Genomic DNA, 17,224 nt, shown 5'->3' with positions numbered 1-17,224 from the left:
TCTCAGTCAGAGGAGGAGGCAGGACACATCCCTGGTTCTAAGAATTAAAACAGAGGACAGGAGCTATTGATCATTAAACAGAGGATACTGAGGAGTGACACAGTCAGTCTGACCTACAGGTGAGTAACTGACTGACTTTTAATTGTACACATTTTTGGTTGGTTTGACCTAATTAGAGCTCACTCATTCTTGAGAACTGGGACAAAACTGTATTTTGAGGGGAAAATCTATTTGACAAAATGTTACTTTTTTTATTTTACAGCATAGTCATAGCAACTAGCCATTTTATTTTTTACATTTACTAAGAGTTCCCTCAATGCTAATCAAAATACACATTTTAAAACCATAATTCTTATTCAGCTTTGATTTAGAAGTGTTACAGAGTTGACATGTTATGGTTGAGACACATCTGATTATTAGCAATATTATGTAATGAATTGCTTAAGCATTTTTCCTGCCTTTTTCAAAGCCAGGAAGTGAGACAGGGGTCCTTAGAGTGCAGCTAAACCTTTTTTATGCCAGATTAAAACATGTTTTTGTAAAAATCTTGAGGAGTTGACAGAAATCTGGGATATAACCCTAAAAGGGCCAACACTTTCATAAAAAAAAAAATTAACACATTTCTAATTTGTTTGATAATTCTTGTCTGGGACAAACAGCTTCTCTGGCACAGTGCAAGTTTGGGAATAAAAAAATTAAAGTAGTCCAAAACATTTCATAAATACATATTTTGTCCCAGTTCTAAAGAATGGGTAAGCTTATTTTAGCCAAAATACTTCATATTTGATTGCATTTTTTTTTTTATTAATAATATCACAGCAAATATCATTTTCTCTTTGAAATGGATGTAAAACATGCCATGCAAATGCTTCAAAAACAGTGAGACTTAATTATTCATAGTTAACCGGTGAATATGTGTGTGTCAGTTGCAGCAGACCTGTCCTGGAGCGAGATGACTCATGTCAAAAGGTTTCAGGGCATTCCCATGTCAAAGGTAGGTTATGAAATTAAATGAACTGAAACAGTGTTGTTTTTCAAACTATTAGTAATCTGAACTTTTGCACGTTTTCTCATATATTAATTCCTTATCGAGCCTACATCAACCCGGCAGATGATTCTTCCTCGAATATTATTCTGCGACTGTTTTTCCGAGAAGAGCCGATAACAGAACAGCGTTTCCGCAGTGGATTTGTTCCACATCTATATTTTGTAATTTGGGTTGAGATCTGGTGACTGAAAGGGCGTATGATTCTCATCATTTTCAAACTCAAACTATTCATCGACTTGTGCCCTGTGGATGGGATCGACATCTTAACTCAGACCACATCCATCAGGTTTTTCCATCCTCTCTAATTTGTCACCCTTTTGTATTTACGCCCAATTATATGCAGCCTCCCGATTTGACGGTTTCAGATTTTGACCTCCTTCTCAGATACAGTAGAGCACTTTTAAAAATCTATTTAAACTGCTCAGACATCTTCAAGTTTTCAGATCTCTAAAAAGTGATCTAAGTTGATTAAAAATATACAACCTATTACTGAGAATTGAGACAAATTTTTTGCTTTAATTTAGCTTATTTTTTAAACTTACTTTGTGCCTTAAAACACCCTTGTTCCAGCCAAGAATGCACAACTTCAAACAATCTAAAACTGTTTAAAGCCTTCAAACTCTAAAACTATCAATACCTACTGATAACAGGTGTGCAAATTAGGTATTTCAGTCATCTTTGTTTAAAAATAGATTTCAATCAAAATTTTGGCCCTTTAAAACTGTGTTGCATGATATGATACAACATACTTGTTTGCATAAGTATTCACTCCTCCCAGTCATTATTCAGGAGATGCACCTTGCACATCTGTGTCGATAGGTGGTAATCAGTTTTGTAAATCTAAGCACTGCATTCATCTTTCGTAAAGCTTTGTCAGGTTATGAGGGGATTGTGAGGGAAAAGACAAAAATCCCCAGTTCATTTAAGTCTGAAGTCTGCCTCGGTCACTCTGTGACATTCATATTGTTCTTTTCCTTCTTTCTGCTTAGGCTCATTGTAACCCAGGAATTTCCTGTACTTGGCCTGCATTCACCTTAACCTCTGTCCTTCCAGGGCCTGCAGCAGAGAAGCAACTCAATAGCTTGATGCTGACACCATCACAGTTGACACTAAAAATGCTAAGGGCTACAGGCTAACATGTCCTCGTATCTGAATGACAGAATAGGTTGAGATTACCAGCAACAGACAGGACCAGGCCTTCAGTTACATGAAATAAGCCGTGTGGTGTTAAACATGGGATTAACATAAAACAGTCACAGTTTGTTAGACAACAAAAATATTTGGTTAGGTTTGGGAAAATATGGTCCGGATTAAAACAAGTATGTTAAGTTATGTTCATAAGCCACATAACATAATTTAACTTAAAACTTTAAATACATCAATTTTGACTTTTGGTTTTACCCAGGACATGAGTGAAAGTTTGTTTGACCCATCCATCCACCCCACCTTCTCTCTCTCTCTGTACTGTTTTGACAACCTTTTGTATTTTGTTGAGACAATTAACTTTTCTATTTTAGATTAACTTGAATCTTTAAATTGAGGAAATTAAAAATTACTCTCAGTGAGGTGTGAACCTGTGATGTGTCATTATTGCGGTGCTTGAAAAATAAATAGAAGCAATTGAAAACATTAAATTATTAGCCGTTATTCACTTTCACTTCAATGAGTTTCCTCCTCAATTTTGAAATATACAATTTTGGGGGTTTAAAAAACTCCTGATTCAAGTTGATCTAAACAAGAAAAGTTTTTGACGTCTAAAAACTGGCTGCACCAGCAATGATTGTGAAGTGTCCTAAAGGGGCAAATACTTATGCAAACATGTATTTTGTATTTTACATTTGTGATTAATGTAGATATTTTTTAGGGATCTTTGACTTTAAAGGCTATATATATATATTTCTGTTGATCAGTGTGAAAAACTCCACATGAAATCTATTTTAATTCCATGTTGTAAAGTATAAACTTCCCAGGGGTGAATACTTTTTATTAGGCACTGTAATTTAATTGAAACCAGAACAGTCGATGTAGAAATGGTTGACACGTGGAGTAAAGACAAAGGCTCAAGGCAATTTTGGATCTAAGAGGATGTAAACAATTTTTTACAAATGGCTGTTTTTTTTTTCTGGTTCTAGTCTATGAGAGGTCTGTGTATAGAGGAGGACTACGCGTTCCTGGGAACGTCAGAAAAGACAACAAAAGAATCAGATGATGGAGCTCGAGCTTTGGAGGAAGACCGGAGAAACAAAAAGGAGGAGAGGGTAAGAGATAAGGAGAGGCCAAGTTGAAGAAAAAGATCTAAGACTTCCTTTGAGCAGATAAATTGTGTTCACAAATTTGTTATACAGACTTGCACAACATTTAGCAGAAAAAAATGGTTATCAGTGGCGTGACAGTGGGCGTGGCCTATAACAAAAAGGCACATGGCTTTTAAATGGATTCACATAACATTATCACAGTAATGAACTGTTTGACAGAGTTATCAGTGAAGCTAATCAGAAAAAAGGCTGAAATTTGCTAAGGAACATAAAGATTGGAGTCTGAAGCAATGGAAAAAGGTCATGTGGTCTGATGAGTCCAGATTTACCCTGTTCCACAGTGATGGGGGCATCAGGGTAAGAAGAGAGGCAGATGAAGCGATGCTCCCATCATGCCTAGTGCCTACTGTACTGGGAGCAGTGTTATGATCTGAGGTTATTTCAGTTGCTCAGGTCAAGGTTCAACAACATTACGTCCACAAATAATGAGGTCAGCTCTCTACCTGAATATACTGAATGAGCAGGATTCTCCGTCAATGGATTTTTTTCTTCCCCAATGGCACAGAAATATCCCAAGATGACAATGTCAGGATGTAACGGGCTCAGTTTGTAAAAGAGTGTGGTGGTTAATCCATGTGTGAAAATGAAGTCTCATGCTCCCTGAACCAGCGTCCAAACCTTAATCCCACTGAGAATCTTCGGGATGTGCTGGAGACGACTTTACACAGCGGTCCAACTCTCCCACCATCAACGAGATCTTGGCCAAAAAATGATTGCAACTCTGGACAGAAATAAATGTTGTGATATTTCACATACTGTGAATTTCTTTTTTTTTTTTGGCCGGGCAGTGCATGCACATCAGACTAGGGATTTAGTCAAATATGTGAACAAAATTTGAGAGAACCTTTTGTGTGCATGGAGGAAGCCTGAGATCTTTTACTTCAGCTCATGAAAAATGGAAGCAAAAGTGTTTATATTTGTGTGCGCATGTATGTGTGTTTCAGGCCCGCTGGCGACTGGAGAGAGTGCAGCAGGAAAGAGAGAGACTTAGAGAGATAGAAGAGAGCAAGAAGGTGAACACACACACACACAAACACACACACACACACACACACACACACACCTGGGTCATACACATTCTACAAGTCTGTGCATCTATGAAACCAAACAGCCTCTTGACTCTCAGCCTTTGGCACAGCATGAAGACACACTCATGCCAATGCATGCATGCAAATTTTTGCCCTCACCCAAACACAAGCACAGGCAAACAAGTCGCACCCCACAGCCAAGCAGTAGTAACCGGAGGTGACTGGCGTAATGACAGATCACTCCGGTTGACAGCACTGTTTACTGGAAGCCAAGCTCTGAAGGAGAGAACACATGGGATTTTCGGATTTGCGCTCTCAGTTTTGTCTTTTGCCATCTACTGAGTCAGATTTTGGCAAGGAATTTGCACCTAAACTCAGCCAATATTATTATCAACCTATCAATTAGTAAACGTCAAACAGAGTTTTCTTTCGGTTTGTGTTTCCGGCTGCACTTTATTTTACAATACACTAACAAGACATAACAAGCTTCACTTAATAAAAGAGATTATAGCTTCTTAATTGGTCCATAAACAAACACAACAATTCCCTTATGGCACATTGTTCTTAAAAGCCATACTTCGTATCAAATTAGACTAAAACTAGAAATATATTTTTTTATTAGACAGTATTAGACTTCATTCTTAATAGGGATACATTTCACTTTAGTTTACAGTACAACTCTGTTGTAATGTGTCCCAAATTGTCCTTTAGGAAAGTCTAGTAAGGGTCTAATACTGTCTAAAAATGAACATATTTCTAGTTTTTGTCTATTTTGATACAAAGTTTGGCTTGTTACGTCTGCACAGTAAAATAAAGAACGACCATGTTTCTTTCAGTTAATTCACATTTTTAAGACGCTGTGCTTAACGTTTCATGAGAGGAGGCTGTTATAATCAGCCTAATGGAAACAAGCAGGCTGAACGATCATGCAGACAGACAGTAGTGTGGCGCTGGATCAATGAGTGTTAATTTACCGGCGAGGTTCACTTCACCGCTCGCGGCTAAATCAGATTCACTTCCATGGAAACACAGCTCTGGCCCTCTGTCAAGGCTGCCGGGCTTATCACTCACACTTCACGGCGCTAAACATAGACACACAAGTTGGAGCACAGAAACACACATTTGGCATTTTTTAAAGTAGTAGTGTGCACTGTAGATTCATTCCAACATACACACACGGTTGCCAAAACAGATGGACATCCTCATGGACATGGAATGCACACACACACACAAAGCAGCTGTGGACACTTTGAGCAGCCCCGTTTCTGACAAGTGTGTGTGAGGTCAGCGGGGGACGTGGGCTGCTGTTGTTGTCAGTGTTTCCGCTGCACACACACACACTCAAATCAAAAAAGGCAGGAAGTTGATGACAACATTTATCCTGATAGAGTGGACAGTCACTCTCACCTCAGGATGGAATGTACTTTCCACTGAACCCTAACTTAACCTCACACACACACACAAAAACACTATACACAAACACAACCAGACTCCATGACTTGTGAATATGACCCTTGACACACGCTTTCACACACCCAAATGTGCATATGCACGCACACTTGATAGCACACAAGCAGCCCAACCTGGACACACACACACACACACACACACACACGAGCATTACTCTGGATACAATCTCACACAAACACACACACACACACTCATCGCTGGAACGCGACAGTCAAGCCAGAGGAATTGCAGAATCACACTGTAATGTTTGTAACTTGACATTCAGTTTTTTACTGAAAAACTGCTTCTTTCAAATTACAGCAAATTCCACCAAACTGCCCATTATATTATATAACCAGGGTACAATTAATGCCTTTTATAATTTCATTCTCCGAAAGAAAGGCAGTATATTTTCTTCCAAAGCCATAATGTTCAGAGTGACAGATAATAAAAAAGCTAAAAGAGTGCACAGCCCCAACAGCCAACAGATGCTGAAGCACTGCAATGCCACCACAAACTGCAACCAGTGGAGAAATGTGGAATGAAGTTTTTAAATATAGTATCTTATCTAGATAAATGCAAAGTTTTTAATAAAGTGTTTTTGTATACTATAGTCAGTTTTCTTCAAAATGCATAAAATAGTACAATAGTCTGCATGGACACACAGCATCAACATACAACAGCACATATGAGGTACAGTCAAGATGATGAGAATTTATTCGTCTTGTATCATATCTAATTTTAATGCTTCATAAAACATCAGGTATGGGATTAATATGTGGATGCTCTGGTTTAAATGAAACAAAACTTTTGTATGGATGCCGCTTTTTAATCCAGGCTTTACTGGCTTGTTAAAGACACTGTAAAGCAACAATAAATGCGTGCTCTGAATTGTCACACCACAGAAACACGTTATTAATCACCCAGCCAAAAGAAAAAGCTAATTATACAAATTAAGGTCTTAAAATCATGAAAAAAAAATAGGTTTTTCTCTGCTCTGAAATGCTGGGGGTATGTCTGCTCTGCCGTCTCCAGTGTCAAACACCTACAACCTGAAATGACCTGAAACGTGGACGCTCCATCTAACAGCTTTATTGGACATGTCCAGATATGTTTGAGCCATCAGAGCCAGAGGACGGTGACAGGATGGTATTTCTTTTTCTTCTGTGTCAGATTGTTGGAACTGAAATGAGCTGCAGTGAACTGCTGGGCTGATTTGGACTAAGAGATTGCTGAGGTACGTTCGTAATGGACCATTTGGGTGAAGGGAGAGGGAGTTATCAGGCTGATGTAGTTTTAGGGGACCATGGTTCTGGCACTTCATAGAACCATGTTTCAGGCCTGCCCAAGAAAAGCTAAACACAGAAATCGTGAACAACAGTGTAACAGTCTAACTCCACAATTCAGTTCTACATTGTTCTCAGTCTTTTCATGTGTTTTCAGCAACTATGTTCGAACATGTATAATAAGTTCAGATGAAAACCTCAATTTTTCCTTCATACAGACTTCATGAAGAGCAAGGTGTCATTAGTCAAAATAAGTTATATATCCGGTTTTTCAAGGTTTTCAAAAAATGTGGATCACTGCAACTGCAAGAGGTCCTTGAGCATACAGTCATCTTGTGCACAAGATACTGTAGGCTTATGGGTCCAGTAGTTTAGCTGCAGAGAAGCTCCAGCCCTGTTCTCATAAACATGCACATATATATGACCCTTTGCACAATCTCCTCCTGGCTTATGCCTGGCAGGGATAACAAAACCAATAATTATGGATAATTACTTTGGTTTAAGTCTTATATAAATGTCTGGCATCAGGACTGGACTAGTGATTTAATTAGAGGTGAATTCAATTTTCTCAACTTTTTATGTCTGACATTGATTTATCTTGACTAAATTACTTGGAGAAATCATTTCATGTTTTAGCCCATGTATTTCACAATGCGATGCTGCTGAGAGCTGTAGGTGCTGTGCCATGTAGGTGCCATGACACGACTACAGCTCTCTGCCTTGAGTATGCAGGATATCAGCCTGGGGATATTTCTGTTTTTCTGTCTTTGAAAACCTAGCAACTCAATTCAGGGAGTGATAACAGTATGGGTGCAGTTTCATAGCACCAGTTCTTCAATGGACGTCACTGAGTTTGGCGCCAAAGAATTCTCAAAGCCTTCTGGGAATCCTTACATCTACACCAGGATCCTTCAATGAATGTCTGAATTTACTGAAGCATCTCTTATCTTTAGTTTGAGGGTCTTGAATTCAATTAACAGTTGTTAAATGCAATTTCATTTTCCAGCCAGAAGGGAAAACTTAGCGTGTGTACATCTGTAACAACAGAATCCAGCTACTTGTTTCAGCTACTAGGCTGGACCTGTGATGGTACAATAAAACAGTTAAATACATTATCAAGATATTCATCCCAGTTTAAAGTAATGGAATGAAACCAGCAGAAACCCACTGTAATTTCCCCCAAACTTTGTAACTCTGGTAACAATGTGTTTTGTTTAGCCCCAAAAACCTCAAACTACCATGACGTCAATGTAAAAAGCTTTTCTTGCACCTCCAGGTTCAAGTTCGAGATAGATTTGGTCTTACAAGACTTATACTGGACGCAGGAGGAAACTGGGGTTGAAGGTGGTAATGTTGGTAATGTTATCATGTAATCTGTGACAGAGATCCATGCTGACCATAGAAGGAACTGTAATGACATTGCTTATCTAGTATTTCTTCATTTAGCTTCATCAGCAGGTTTCCTTTATGCAGTAAAATATCTCAACATCTACAGGACAGACTGGCACTAAATTTCATCCAGACTTTCATGATTCCCAGACAATCAGCCTCATTTATGGTGATGATCCAAACTTGTCCTCTAACATCACCATAGGATGTAGTGGTGTCCAGCACTGAACTTGCAGATTGCAAACACCTCGCCTCACCCTCCCCTTTCAAGCATGGAGGAAAAACTATTGTGGCTGTGAAAATCATGGAAATAAAGGGAAAGGCTGCTTGCTTTGTTCGTTCTGGGCTACTGTAGAAACAAGGGCTGCCCCCTAATAGCTGACTAAACTAAACTCCTGAATGGAGCTGCACTTTGCTGTTTTGCATGGGGGATTTTTGCATTTTTTACATGGACCTTTTGATGCTATAGTCACTGGTGCACCACCATCAACTGTGCTGTAGCTCCCATAAGCTAGTTACCACAGTTAGCCGTCCTACTAGACTGTGATACAGGCTCCTAGACCGACTTTTGTGCTCCCCGCTTGGAAGCCATGCACAAAATATGTCTTAAATAGTCCAACATTAAATCTTATTTAGCTTCACTTTATGTAAAGCATATAAACTACACCTGGGCTAATTGAATATACTGTCTTAGTAATAACCTATTATATAAACACATTGTGGTAGGCTGTTAAATATCTCCCAAAGTGTTGTTCTCTGAAAGTATCAGAATGTCCACAGTATGACAAAGTGGATATAGTCATATAGTAAATATTTTGTGTTCATTGTTCAGGTTGGACATTTTTACACCTCTTATGTTTTTTTCGACCTGAAGAACATCTGACTGCTTTGCATACTCAACTCCACAACCAGCAACACTGACCAGATGGCAAATTGCCACCATGATGTGGTAACTGGGTCAGAGACAGACAACATTAACGCAATTTGTCAATTTGTCAGTGATCGCCAATTTAAGGCAATTTGTTCAACGTGTGCTACTCCCCCTTCACACACCATGAAGACAGTCGTGTATAGAACATGAATGAAGTAATCCTTCAAATGTCCAAACACTCATTTTGAACTCAAGGCTTTTTTGGAAAGAATGTCCTGATTGTTCATCTGAAAGTGTGTGTGTGTGTGTGTGTGTGTGTGTGTGTGTGTGTGTGTGTGTGTGTGTGTGTGTGTGTGTGTGTGTGTGTGTGTGTGTGTGTGTGTGTGTGTGTGTTCAGCATGTAATTGCGGTAACTGTTTAACTGCTTTCACCTTCACTCCATATGTGTCAGCAAGTCTTCCTATTTAAACTGACTGGCCTCCCTCACTCTCATCAACTTCCTCCACACATTACTGGTCCCCCAACACACACACACAACCACAGAACCACACACACACACACACCATGACAGAAATGTTAATTGATTACAGGCACTGTCCATTGAGCGCAACTGGCCTCGACCGTCTCACATGTATCCCATCTCAAAAGTTTTCCTACACGTACATCAAAGATTTCAATTTTCTCTACACACACACATGGAAGTTATACACAGAAACACACACAAACACACAGCAGGAAACTAGATCCAAGAGAGTAATCCTGAGCACAATTTGAGTTCAGGGATACACGTCCTTTTCATCACTCTTCACACACACCTCTGTACACATGAACACGCCTCGATGAGGCCGGGAGGTGCAGCCACAGCAGGATGTATGTTCTGTTATATCACCGTACCAGGGGAGCTTTGTAACCTTCAGAAAGATCCTGCAGAGCTTTAAGATATTGGATAGGATTTGGTGTGAGGTACTCTTGCTTGTTTTTCTTTTGTTTGCAGCTGTGAAATTCTGCCCTGATATTTGTTGATTTTTAATATAGAGCATTATATAGGATTGGCTATGTAAGGTGTGCCATTTTAAAAATCCACTACAACATTGTTAAAGCTTTACATGATCAGTTTGCGTAATAGTAAAATGCTCACGGTGTATTTTCATTATGCCTGGAGGGGATCGCTTCCAATCGCTTCCTTGCTTAAGTGAGTGTGTGCGTACATCATTAACAAACATGCATCTTGTTCAAAGCCAATCTTGCATACTGCTGGACTGATTAGACCCAGCAGTATGCAAGAATTTTTTAAAAAACCACGCTGTGACAGCTGTGGCCAAAGGCATTATATTTTCAGGTCATCCCATTCTCATGAAGGTGACATCTCAAGAATGTTTCTGGGAAATTTCTTCAAACTTGGCGCAAAGCATCCTCTTGGACTTGAGGATGAACTGATTTGATTTTAGTGGTCAAAACATCAAAAGCAAAGGTCATAGTGATCTCACTGAACACATTTGTGGCCCTAACTCAATAATTCATACACTAATTGTGACAAAATGACATTAAAATATCTAAAAGGATAAAATGATGAGAGTCATCTTCACTGTGATGTCATAATGTTCAGCTCTCTATCAGTCCTGTGTACTCCTGTAAAAACTGTCTCCAAGTAAAGACGGCATGTTTCTCACTGGAATCACACATATATATTTTGCCGAAAAATACACTTTCAACTTTCAAATACATTCCAGGTTAATGCTGTGGTAAGTTCCATATTAAATTCTATTAAAGTCTTCACCACATTATAGAGTCTGGACAGACATGGATGTAAACTAACTTGACTGGTCGGTGGAGACAAACAACTGCAAGGCAATAATTCTATTTTTTGACTGCTCTGTTTTATACAGCCATTGACAACTGACTAACTCTTCTTAACCAGCCACTAGGAACCAACTGATCAACAACTGCCTCAGTTTGAAATCTTGTTTCAGCTCGGGACAACATGTGTGGGGTCATGTTAATGTTGGCAGGAGTCTGCAAATCTCCGTTGATTGCATCTGACAGTTGTGGTGCCATAACAGTAGGTGCTTCAACATCTGTTGCCTGCAAAAATTAATGTCAAATTGATGTATGATCGTTTGTCCAACAGGCGCACTTAATATCGAGATTCAATCACAGTGTTGGCAGTTAAGATAAAAAGAACACTCGCTGATAACACGTGTAAATGCAAAAGCCTGCAGATCAAGTTCACAAAAAGTTTTTAAAACACATGTGGCAGACATGGAGCAACTTAAGCATTAATTTGGAGTCATGTTTCCAGCCTCCCAATAAATGAGAGTTCAATATTTGCTCTCCTTTTAGCTTCATTTTGGTCTCCTGAGTAAACTATCTGACTCTTTAGCCATTAAATGTTTCGCCATGTTCCCCTGCATGCCTTTCTATAACTTTGTCTGTCTGCCATTAACTGGTGGGTAAGTATATTGATGCTTTTCTGATGATGAGAGCGGTGAGATATGAAAGCAGTTTGGCTAAAACGTTCTGTAGACCTGTGAGTAACTGCAGAGTCATTGAAAAGTGGGGTTAGTGATTTTGGAGAACTAGAGATTGTTGAGTCTCATTGCCAGCTGGTCAAATACTGACGCTTTGGATTGGGTTGAATGTTGATGCATGTTTAGTTGAGTGGCACGGTCTGAGCCACCAACCCGAAGTGTCGGTTATTTGACAACCTGGGACTGAGACTCAATAATTAACTAGCTTTCTCCAGAATCGCTTAACCTTCCTTTTGTCTGTTATTGCTATGAAATGATTGGTTAGTGCAGCCTTAAATTTGTATTTTGGTGCTCAGTCCTGTCATGAACAGCTACGTTTCCTTTAACTGTGCATATCCTCTGTGTGTCAGGAGAAAGAGCAGCAGTGGCGGACTCACATAGCAGAGCTGACTTCCAGCCAGGAGAAGATTCTGGAAGACAGACTGGCAAGACTCAGGAGATTCAGAGTGAGAATGACACACACACACACACAACATCTGAAACTTAGCTGTAGACATGAACAGCTGACAAATCAAGCAGCTGTTGTTGTTTGACATATTCAAGTTTACTGTAACAGTCTGAGATTCAACACCACAGTGTGACGGCTGCAGTAGCCACAAAGCTTCTGTTTCAAAGCTCCTGCAGAATACAAAAGCTTTTTAAAGATCAGAGAACTATCTATCAAACAGTGAGGGTTCTTGGATGCAGCCGCAGTTCAAGGTAATTGATCAGGCGCTGTTAAAAAGGCTTGTCAGTGGTTCGACAAGTCAACGTGAATAGTTCAAAGCTGTCATCACAGCGGTAGTTTTTACTTCATGCCAAGTAATCATTGGCATGTGTTTTGTTTGGCACTGGACTTCACTGAGACTACCTGTAAATCAGACACAGTGGGAGGGATGAAAGATGATTGATTTCTGTTTATCAGTCATTCATCTCTCCGTTTGCTGACCATAGCCCAAATATTTTGGCTGATTAATTTTTCAATCATTCTAAACACATACCATGTGTCAAACTCAAGGCCTGCGGGCAAAATCCAGCCTGGTTCCTCATTTAATGTGGCCTTCATGAGCTTGCAAGGAATATAAGTTTTTTCAATGCAATTTTATGCTATGTTATGGATATGTGGTATCTCTAAAGTACAGGTTGCAGAATGCATCCATATTTTGTTATCCACACACTGAGGAAACCTACCTCCTACATCTCAGTCTGCACCAGAGCTTTAAACGGGCCTAAAAAGTTGAGCACGACAAGGCCCAGGCCCGACAAATTCTGTCCAAAACTGAGGTCTGAACTTAAGGTCTTTCTGACCACCTTTGAGTTTGATATGGTCAACCTGTTGGAGAAGCACGTCATTTCCTGTTGCTAGCAGGTGGCGCTATGACTCTGACTGAATACTGGCATGTAGATGTGTTCAGGACAGAACCATTATCAAAAATGTGAAGTTTGATGAAGATTGGACCATTAACACCAAAGTTATACCGATTTCATATTTCATAGCGAGACATCACTTTTGCTCACAAATTAGTCTAGATGGCGCACACAGATTTTGAAGTCAATGCAATTAATTCTGCAGGAGGAGTTTGTTAAAATACAACATGTGGGAATGACCATGGAATTCAAAATGGTTGACTTCCTGTTGGATCTGTTTAAGCCCCCCAAAATGTGATTCATTTGGAGGAATAATAGCAAAATAATAATAATTCCTTCAGTTTCAATAGGATCTTCACACCGAGCTCAGTGCTCGGGCCCTAACAATAATAATAATAATAATAATGATAATAATAATGATAATAATAATACAGCCTGCATCCAATGTGAATCTGTGAAATATGCAAGAAATAAGCCGAGCAAAAAGTCTAAGAAAGAAAATCTGATGTAATGAGAAAGAAATTTAGAGAGACTTTGTAAAGTGGATACGTTTTATACTTCATTTTTTTAAAATACAGTAAATTGTTAAATAGTTGAACACAATGTTCATTTGTCATTATTTTTCTGGACTTCTGCTTTAAGAGTCAGTTATTCATTACAAAGTTATTACTAAAACTAATAATCATCCAATGCAAAAGCAGTTAACAAGCAGATACATTTATATAGTCTTAGAATTATGACTGGCCCTTTAAAAGCAACTGTAATGCTGATATGGCCCAGGATTAAACCGAGTCTCACATCCCGATATACAGGGACATACATACATACATACCGATACACAGTTAAAAGGTAAGCTGCTCAATCTTTTATTTCTCTTTTTTTCCTTCACATTGTTCTCCTTCTGCAGGAGTTCCAGAGGAAGGTGCTAGTAGAGGAGTCGGGGACTGAGGGCGGGACAGACAGCCTCACAGTCAACCAACTTCTCACCAGGATGTAGATGCACCATATGAGAGACTGACTCATGAGAAATGTGCTTTTTGTTGCACTTTAACATCAATAAATGATGTGTCACTGTTAACTGAGACATTAGTGTCATAAATGAATGAAATGATTGTGGAAAACGGGATTAATCGAGGAGCTAGCAGCTAAAGGAACTGTAGTGTGAGGAATGTCCAAATTGTCATCAGCTGTAGTGGCTGCTGCTTTCTTTGGAGTTACGAAAACTTACAGTGTCACAGATGTCTACCAAATGGTGCTAACTACTCTCACATTATGCAGCAGTAACAAAGAGGTGCTACATTGTTTACAGTCCTCCAGTTTTGTTCTTCTTTGGCACCAAAAACCACATGGATTTCTTATGATTTGTTCATCATGTTCAGAAATCCTCATTTTAACATCCAGCTGAAAGTTAGACAATAAGATTCATACGTGTTGCATAAGTGTTGTAACTATTATGCAACTGGAGCTGGAGGCCAACAGACCTTCTTCACAACAGCCATTTTGACATGAAATAGCACAGTAAACACAAGTGTATGATTCTGTTCCTTTCAGGTCAGGGTGCTGCTGTCCTGCTTGTTGGCTACCGCTGTGCCACAGTATTGGTTGAAATGTACACTGGATGTTTAATATTTTTCACTGGCTTTTGTCTCCAATGGGAAAGGCTATAATTGACAATCAAATACGAAACAGCAAAATAAAGCAGGTAACTGAAAGTACAAACAGTGATGCTGGAGAGAAACCAAACTTCATGCCACAGAAATTCAGTTAGAAGCTATGAAAAATACTGAAAGTTGAACACCAACTTTTAAAAATACCTTTCGACACGAGTTTCAGCTCAACCCTCAACTATCTTTTTGCAGAATCACTTACTGCACCTTTAAGCAGCCTAGTTATGAGCTAGTCGACCTGAAGTTCCTAAAACATGTTTTACACTGGTTAAAATACATATAATACTTGATCTGGGTATACTAAAATTACTGAGCAAAAATTTGGATCTTATGGTAAAATGCAGCTGTGGTCAATTTCCTGGATCTACAGTAATGTTCCAAAAATGTCAGGATACAATATCTCTCCATCACCATTTTATGATCATCTCAGCATTGTGGATGAACATCACAGATGAGTCAGACTAGAAAATAATTCCAAAATTTTCTTTGTTGTGAAGTTTCTGTTCTGCTGTGTTCTGTTTTCATTCAGTGTCCGATGAGAAAAGGATGAGGCCTGCAAGCCATTTGAGGTCATAAAACATCATTCAATCTTCATCTTGTGTGGAATTTTGCACTAAACATTTCATGCCCAGAGAGCAGATAATAAGTTACGGAGCATGGGCTCAGGTTTAATGTGATTTATCTCACTCATACACAAATCTTCGGCCTCTGAGTGTGAGCATTTTTATGCATTCTGGTAAATGTTCACATTAGTGTGAACCCGTGCGTGTCTGTGGGCTGTAGTTTTGCCTGCATCGATGTAACTGTACGTGTGTGTTCGTATGGCAGGAAAATCTGTCTATCTAAACAAGATTTAAGAGGTCCTGAGACTTCAGCTCGCTGTGGCCTTCTATGGTCAATGTGGGGGCAGAAGAAGAAAACAGCAGAAAATAGACAACGACATTGATAAATACGAAGCTTCAGGCGCACTCTGGTAGGCACAAAAACAAGCTCTCAGATCCAGCAGGAGAAGATCCAGCAGCAAAGACTGATGTCAGTGGACCAACATTTATCCTTTTACTCAGGGAGCACATGCACTTAGACATTTCAGATACTTCTCTACTCTCCAGTCATAAATCTTTTTCATTACTTTGGGAAAATCCAAATAAGTTACATTACTACTTAACCCTGTTACCTACTGAGGATGTTTAGACATAAGATTGGCAAATGTGTTTTGGGGAAAATATAATTGCTGCTTTTAAGATATACTACTTTTACCACAGCTCAGTCATAATCTGGTAGGGCAACTAAAACATACAACTTTGACACCAGACACAAGCCATATTTCAGGTCTGCTCAAAAAATCTTAAACATAGAAATCCTAAACAGTTTAACAGTTGATAATTCAGTACTTCATAGTTTCTGGTCTTTGCACATGTTTTCAGCAACCGGTTTCTAACATTTTTAATGTTAAAACAGCCTGTTTTTGTGCTGTAAACTAAATTTTATCACTAATGCTGGTCTTAATGTTGAAATTTCTTATCAAATGTTTAAAAGTCTGGATTTCAACGGTTGAAAATGGCTCAAAATGCCATCTACTGTTTTAAACCGTCCAGAATCTCGCAAGTCAGTGCTAACAGAGTCACCTGTTTGGGCCTGATCTACATCATGAAATTCATATTTGAAAAAAAAAAAAAAAATAGTTAATGCTCTCTAATCAGAGTTGAGCAGCCCGTCACTGAAATTCACATCTATACAAAATAGTCTCTCTAACCAACCTAATCAACTGAAGTACTTTGCCACGTGTTGAGGTATCCTTGGGCGAGACACTGGTCTTGCCGGTTTGCTTCCCAGCCACAAGCCCAGATTAATGGGGAGGGTTGCATAATTTTGGGCATCTGATGTAAAAAGCCAAATCAAATATGCACATCCATACAGGGTTGGGCAGGGACCGGTCTGTCAGCGAGCACATGAACTGCTGTGGCGACCCCTAACGGAAGCAGCCAGAGACAGAGAAGAAGAAGAACACATAAAAGTTATTAATACATTAAATTACAAATAATTTGTTGCATGTGGCAGTAATGACGCGTAGTTATCACTTGTCCCACAGCACACCATGTATGACCTGTTAGCTACTCATGGCTGTTTCTGTTACACTGAGTGCTGGTTAGTCTACTCACAAGTCCACACCCCCTACAGTGACTGTCCTGTGCATCCCCACCCTGTCCACCTCCTCAGTCCTTTGTCTACTATTTAGCATTTTTCAAAATTATGCTGTGGGTGCAGAGAGTGGCTGGATCCATCCTACCAAAAAAGA

The 17,224-nt window shown here is 39.3% G+C and overlaps 1 protein-coding gene across 1 annotated transcript; it reads left to right on the top strand.

The window, feature by feature from the left end:
* Nucleotides 1-929: 929 nt before the first annotated feature.
* On the top strand, nt 930-14,887 carry LOC146306604 (uncharacterized). Its single transcript, XM_084711236.1, has 5 exons — nt 930-994; nt 3,181-3,306; nt 4,308-4,376; nt 12,265-12,360; nt 14,169-14,887. The coding sequence occupies exons 1-5, from the start codon at nt 953-955 to the stop codon at nt 14,256-14,258; spliced, it is 423 nt and encodes a 140-aa protein (XP_084567362.1). The 5' UTR covers nt 930-952; the 3' UTR covers nt 14,259-14,887.
* The last annotated feature ends 2,337 nt before the right edge of the window (nt 14,888-17,224 follow it).

Source organism: Lutjanus erythropterus, chromosome 22, assembly GCF_056507025.1.
Source record: "Lutjanus erythropterus isolate fLutEry1 chromosome 22, fLutEry1.hap2, whole genome shotgun sequence".
Classification (NCBI taxonomy): Eukaryota; Metazoa; Chordata; class Actinopteri; order Lutjaniformes; family Lutjanidae; genus Lutjanus; species Lutjanus erythropterus.
This window is presented reverse-complemented; position numbering and strand designations above follow the sequence as displayed.

Excerpts from the sequence above, each read along its gene's own strand:
- LOC146306604 (XM_084711236.1), top strand. The coding sequence starts at position 953 with ATGACTCATGTCAAAAGGTTTCAGGGCATTCCCATGTCAAAG. Across the intron at positions 3,307-4,307 it reads GAAACAAAAAGGAGGAGAGG|GCCCGCTGGCGACTGGAGAG; the intron begins GTAAGAGATAAG and ends TGTGTGTTTCAG. Across the intron at positions 4,377-12,264 it reads AGATAGAAGAGAGCAAGAAG|GAGAAAGAGCAGCAGTGGCG; the intron begins GTGAACACACAC and ends TCTGTGTGTCAG.